A 6,712-nucleotide genomic window follows, 5' to 3' on the forward strand; every position below is an offset into this window, starting at 1 on the left:
TTGGACTTCATGAAGACTTCCAGTTGAAGTAATTTGGACAAACTGATATGTTCAGCACCATAACCAACCATATTGTTAGCATGATTAGGAATCTAGAAAAAAATGATTGTGAAAGATGGCCAACTGTTTTCTCCTCCTTACATCTTCTTTGGGGTAATCTGTCCCCACTCATACCAGAGCTGTTCTGTCTTCAACAAATAAAACTCTATTCCCTTCCTTCCCCCAATGTTGACACAACCAAGTTATAAACTGAACCTAGCTCAACTTTTTCAGTATTTTTCTCCAATAATTAAAACTGAGCCTTAGTTGGGGTAATTAACAAATAATTAATAACATGCATTTATAATAACAACCAATGAAGTCATAAAGGCTACCAGGGAGCTCTAATCTAAGTGATCTATGGTTAGGCTAACAGACCCCAGTGCTCTTCCCTAAGGCAGGATAAATGTTGAATAAACATGGTATGGCTTCTTGAAAGTTCTTGAAAGAAAGTTCTTGAAAGAAACACCAGAAGGAAAAATTGAAACAAAAATGGCAGTCTGATTGGCTGCTACAAGAACAAGCAAATTGTTCACTAGCGAGCCATCAAGGCAAGTAATCAAGTCCCTTAGGACAAACCCTTACCCAAGACTGAAATTCTAAGGAATCTGAAACAGATTCCTAATTTTTGATGACCCTTTATATATAAAAGCACTTTCCCCAGTTTTTCCCTATAGGGTCTCTGGCCATTTACGTGAGTAGCTGGAAGCTAAGGGCAATCGAATGCTCAGATTTCTCAAACGTTGTTGGAGGCATGATCTGAACTAATATCAATATGCAGAAACTCAAATTGTCACTGTGGTCCCCAGTTATAGTGAGAGCATATGGAAAGCAGGCATTTAAGGAAGTTCTGGTCCAAGTTCATCTGTGTGTGCCCTGATGTAGCACAGTGGGTAAAGCACTGGACTATAAGGTCGATTTGAACCAAAAAAGTCGGTGATTTAAACTCACCAATCACTCCTCAGAAATGCTATACAAAACCACTATGAGTTGGAAGCATCTCAATGGTACTTAACAACAACAGTCCACAATGACAGTGTTCTATATCCTACTATTAGTGTTGTTATATGCTGTCTAGTTGAATCTGACTCATAGATTCCCATTTTGTGGGAGCAGAAAGCCTCATCTTTCCCCTGCAAAACAGCTGGTGGCTTCAAACTGCAGAGCTTGTGATTTGCAGTCTGGTGCTTATCCTACCGAGCCATCAAGCTCCCATGTCCATGATGGTGGTGGTGTGCTGTCTAGTCGGTTCTGACTCTTAATGATCATGCATAGGGTTTCAAAGGAGCAGAAAACCCCATCTTTCTTCTGCAGAGTGATTGGAAGATTCATCTGCTGATCTTGGGGTTAGCAGGCAAATGTATGACCCACTATGTTACCAAGGTTCCTGATATCCTACTATATTGTTGTTGCTCAATGTCATCAATTCAGTTTCAGACTCATAGCAATCCTGTATAGGGCTTCCAAGGAGCAGCTGGGGAGTTTGAACTGCTGATTTGAAGTTAACAGTCCAGTGTTATAAAAACCACATGTTCCCATACCTGATTTCCTCTGACTTCACAAGAGGGAAAGAGAATCAAATTCAAAATCTACTGAAGACCAATTCCTATGAAAGGATGTCAGATATGCCTCCACCCTATAACCTTCTTAGCTGTGGCCAACCATTCCTCCCACAGTGCTCTCTGCTTCATATTTGAGTTTGATAATCCACTGCAATGGCCACATAGAACTCATAACAATACTCATGATTATGTTTTTATTAGGAAAATGAACAAGTTACAGCTCAGGATCAAAACCAATGCAGGATGCAGCTGTTCTCAGAAACGCCTCTTGTCTGAAATACTGCAGACACACCTCACTCCTGTCTTTGGCCTTTCAGCCATATGGCCCCACGGCCTCTGCCCTGCTCAGGCTAGTGTTACCAAGCTTCCCTAGTCAGTGTGTAAATGTCCAAAGGGCACAGTCTACAAGGCAGCCTCCTGCCCTAGGCACTCAGCTTAATCTACCCTAGACCCGGATGCCTGCAGCTGCTCCACGTCACTGCCTCTGCTACCACCTCTGCTGTTGCCTCTTTTCTAGGTGGGGATCTCACACTCCACTCATCCTCTTCTTTATTGAAGGTCCTACGATCATCTTTTCCTTCTTTTGAGAAGATTTTTGTAAATCTAGAGGGCTGGCAAAGCTACCAATTCAAGCCTTAAAATTCTGTACACCTACCTTATTTGTATGGTTCCACCCAATCACTTGGTGAAAATAAAGAAGTTGTTATTAAGTGCCACGGTATCAGCTTTGACTCATAAAGACACTGTATAGAGTTTCCAAGGAGCAGTTGGTGAGTTTGAACCACTGACCTTTCTGTTAACAGTCCAGTGTGTTTTCTAAAGCAACACACCAGGACTCCTATCTTACTATTTGTTGTTGTTGTTACAAGTGCCGTCGAGTTGGTTCAGATTCATAGCGACCCTGTATCAGGACTCCAAAAAGCAGCTGGTAGTTTTAAACTCCTAACCTTGTGTTTAAAAGTCCAGGGCTGATCCTATAGTGGGTCTTAAAATCTTATAAGTGTCCACCTAGGATGCAACAATTGATCACTCACGAGCTGAAGTACAGAAGCAGAGAGAATCATGGTTGCTTTTCTCTCTTTATTTTCTCATCTAAGGACACTGGGGACAAACAGAGTCAGGAATGCACAGCAGAGCAAATATAGTGAAGTTCTACCTTTCCAAACAGGGGATGGAAGATGAGGTGAAGGGGTACTTCTTTTCTATTTTCAGAATTGGAAAGTGTTGGGTGGATCGCTTGGAGGAACAAAATTTAAAAGCAAACCTATGTACTGCGTGTTTGAACTCTATTCACACTTTTTGAAAAAGAAACCTCTCAGCCTGCCATAGGGGGCTCTCTATTCTAACTCACCCAGTGTGAATCAGAGAGGCCTGGGCTCCTCCCCTAGTCCTACCCCATTACCTCACCCCCAGCCCCACACCACTTCTGAGGACACAACTTGGTAGTCTTCAGAAAGAGATTCTCAGTTACTGTTCACTGCACGTCTCATCAGTTAAGAAGACCAGCTCTAGCTATCTGGCCTTTGCTCTAGGAATAACATTTTTTATTTATTTTATTATTTTTTTAGTAAGACTTGTGTTTTCCAAGGGCTATTTCTTTCTTACTCTCAGCTCTTATCATCTGGGTCCCTTCTCTTCTAGGATCCAATAGGGGACGACATGCTGTGGTCTCTAGTTCTGCTCCTAGCTTTCCTGGCTCCTGGTAAGTGTGTTTCATGGGTGCTGATGGGATTTCTTTAAATGCGAGGCAGCTTCTTGGAGGCCAGGATGACCAAACTTCGTCTCTCATACTTCAGACATATTGTCAAAGGGAAAAGTTGCTGGAGAAGGATATCATGTTTGGTAAGGTGGAGAGTCAGGGAAAAAGAGGAAGACCCCCAGCGAGATGGATTGGCACAGTGGCAGCATCAATGTACTCAAGTGTGGCAGCAATAGTTAAGTTGACCCAGCATCAGGCAGTGTTTTGTTCACTATGAGTCGGTACCGCCTCAATGACATCTAACAACAACAACAACAACTAAGGAGTAACTCATTTTTCATTTCTGTAGGAAGTCAGAAAGCTTCCAACAAGGTAATGAGACAGAAGTTAATCATCAAGCCAACTGAGGCATCGGTCGTAATCAACTGTGATCTTCTAGATCAGAGCACCAACTACGTCCACTGGTACCAATATCAAGAGGGAAGAGCCCTGCAACGCCTCCTTTACTACGGCTTCCGTGACTCAAAGGTGGTGTTGGACTCAGGGTTCAGTTCAGAGAAATACCATGTCTATGAAGGTACAGGAAGGAGCTGTAAATTTGTGCTCAAAAATCTGGAAAAAAGTGATTCTGCTGTGTACTACTGTGCCACCTGGAACTTACACAGTGATGCAGATCTCCCCTATCCCACACTTAAAATTTTTGCTTGTGGCTGCCAAAAGCCCTTGTACATAAGACAGACCAGCTCTTGTCTCTTCACTTCCTGTTCCTGATTTGACTGTATTCTTTTAACAATGAGAAACTCTGAGCTCAACAACTACCCCCCAGCCTTCCATCTTCCAAGTAGCTAGAACCCTTCTTCCCTCACAGCCAAGCAGCATTGCATCCTGGTTTACGTGGCGCCATCATGATGCATCTGATGCAATAGCAACTAGCACACCGACATAGGCAGGCTGTTTACTGAAACATCTATCTGGTCACAGTTGTTGTTGTTAAGTGCTGTCCAATCAGTTCTGACTCATAAGGTTTCTGAGGAGTGGCTGATGAGTTTAAACTGTCAACCTTGTGTTTCAAACCAACCTTATTGTCCTGTGCTTATCCTACAGCGCCACACCAGGACTCCATCCAGTAATTTTTTAGAAATCATGACTGGAAATAGTTTGCATTTATTGCTCAGGAGTATGGAAAATGATAGAATGAAGGTTTTGGACTTCATGAAGACTTCCAGTTGAAGTCATTTGGACAAACTGATATGTTCAGCACCATAACCAACCATATTGTTAGCATGATTAGGAATCTAAGAAAAAGTGATTGTGAAAGATGGCCAACTGTTGTCTCCTACTTACATCTTCTTTGGGGTAATCTGTCCCTGCTCATACTCAGAGGTGTTCTATTTTCAACAAATAAAACTTGATTCCTTTCGTATTCCCCAATATTGACACAACCAAGTTATAAACTGAACCAAGCTCAGCTGTTTTCAGATTTTTTTCACTAATAATTAAAACTAAGACTCAGTTGGATTAATTAACAAATAATTAATAGTATGCATTTCTTATAACAACCAATGAAGTCATAAAGGCAACCAGGGAACTCTAATCTAAGTGATCTATGGTGATGATAACAGACCCCAGTGTTCTTAGGGGCAGGATAAACATTGAATCAACATGGTATGGCTTCTTGAAAGTTCTTGAAAGAAAGTTCTTGAAAGAAAGACCAACAGGAAAAATCAAAACAAAAATGGTAGTTTGATTGGCTACTACGAGAACAAGCAAGTTGTTTGCTGGGGAGCCATCAAGGCAAGTAATCAAGTTCCTTCAGGAGGAACCCCTACCGAAGACTGAAACTCTAAGGAATTCATTAATTGTTTGATGACCCCTCATATATAAAAGTACTTTCCCCGGTGTTTCCCTAAGGGTCTATGGCCATTTACTTGAGTAGCTGGATACTAAGGGCGATAGAATGCCCAGATCTCTCAAAGGTTATCAGAGGCATAATCTGAACTAATATCGATATGCAGAAACCAAAATTGTCACTGTGGTCCCCAGTTATAGTGAGGGCACATGGAAGGCAGGCATTTAAGGAAGTTCTGTTCCACGTTCATTTGTGTGTGCCCTGATGTGGCACTGTGGGATAAAGCACTGGATTATAAGGTCGGTTTGAACCAAAAATTCAGTGGTTTAAACTCACCAATCACTCTTCAGTAACCCTATAGAGAACTACTATGAGATATAACCAACTTTACAGTACTTAACAACAACAACAGTCCACAATGACAATATTCTATATCCTACTATTAGTGTTGTTAAGTGGTGTCTACTTGGTTCTGGCTCATAGATTCACATTTTGTGGGAGCAGAAAGTCTCGTCTTTCTCCTGAGAAGCAGCTAATGGGTTCGAAATGCAGATCTTGTGGTTTGCTGTCAGATGCTTACCCTACAGCGCCACCATGCTCCCAGACCCTACGACACTGGTGGTTGTGTGCTGTCAGGTTGGTTCTGACACTTAATGACCCTTGTGTAGGGCTTCTATAGGAGCAAAAACCTCATCTTTCTTCTGTGGAGTGACAGGTAGATTCAATCTGCTGATCTTGGGAACCCACTATGCTACCAAGCTTTCTTAGATCCTACTATGTTGCTATTGATAAGAGTCATCGAGTCAGTTCTGACACATAGCGATCATGTATAGGACTTCCAAGGAGCTGCTGGTGGGTTTGAACTGCTGACCTTGACTGAAGTTAGCAGTCCAGTGCTACAAAAAGCATATGGGGCCATGTCTGACTTCCTCTGGCTTCACAAGAAGGAAAGAGATTCAAACTCAAAATCAGACCAAGACTATGAAGTAGAGGTCAGATATGCCTGCACTCTACAACCTTCTTTCGTGGCACTAACAGCACACTCTGCTGTACATCTGAGTTTAAAGTAATTGCAAGAGGAGTGTTGTGGAGATGAAGTACATGCAGCTGAAAACATCCCTGATGGCACCTAATGGAAGAAAGCACATGGGGAAATCTGAGAAACAAATCGTGGAGGAACAGATCATCTGTGCCTATGAGTTTGAGAACATCGAGATGAATTTGAGTGGTTCTGAACAGGATTTTCTAGAAGGAAGGATTACAGCAATTGATAAGCATGAGAAGAAAAGGTCTTCCACAGGAATGATGGAGCGACATCTTAGTGGTGAAGTACAGAATACACTGGAAAGATGTGGAGCTGACATTAACAAGGATCTTCTTGCAAAGAAATAGAAATTAGAACTGTATACCCAGGCTTCTCTCAAAAACAGTAATAAGAAAATTGAAAACGTTTGGAAAACACAATAAGAACAAAGACAGAAACTTACCCAGGAATATTCTCAGCAGTTTCAGAGTGTGTTTCAGCAGTGGGATATGAATACACAGAAAACTGAGAACAAGAAG

The 6,712-nt window shown here is 41.9% G+C and overlaps 1 protein-coding gene across 1 annotated transcript in view; it reads left to right on the top strand.

The window, feature by feature from the left end:
* Positions 1–6,712, top strand: part of LOC102821850 — a 31,388-nt gene that overhangs the window by 1,018 nt on the left and 23,658 nt on the right. The window contains exons 3-4 of the mRNA XM_006832264.1: positions 3,243–3,303; positions 3,740–3,877. Coding sequence (XP_006832327.1) covers positions 3,243–3,303; positions 3,740–3,877 — 199 coding nt within the window. The remainder of the gene's footprint in view (positions 1–3,242; positions 3,304–3,739; positions 3,878–6,712) is intronic.

The sequence above is a fragment of the Chrysochloris asiatica genome, unplaced genomic scaffold (genome assembly GCF_000296735.1).
Source record: "Chrysochloris asiatica unplaced genomic scaffold, ChrAsi1.0 scaffold00006, whole genome shotgun sequence".
NCBI classification, from domain to species: Eukaryota; Metazoa; Chordata; class Mammalia; order Afrosoricida; family Chrysochloridae; genus Chrysochloris; species Chrysochloris asiatica.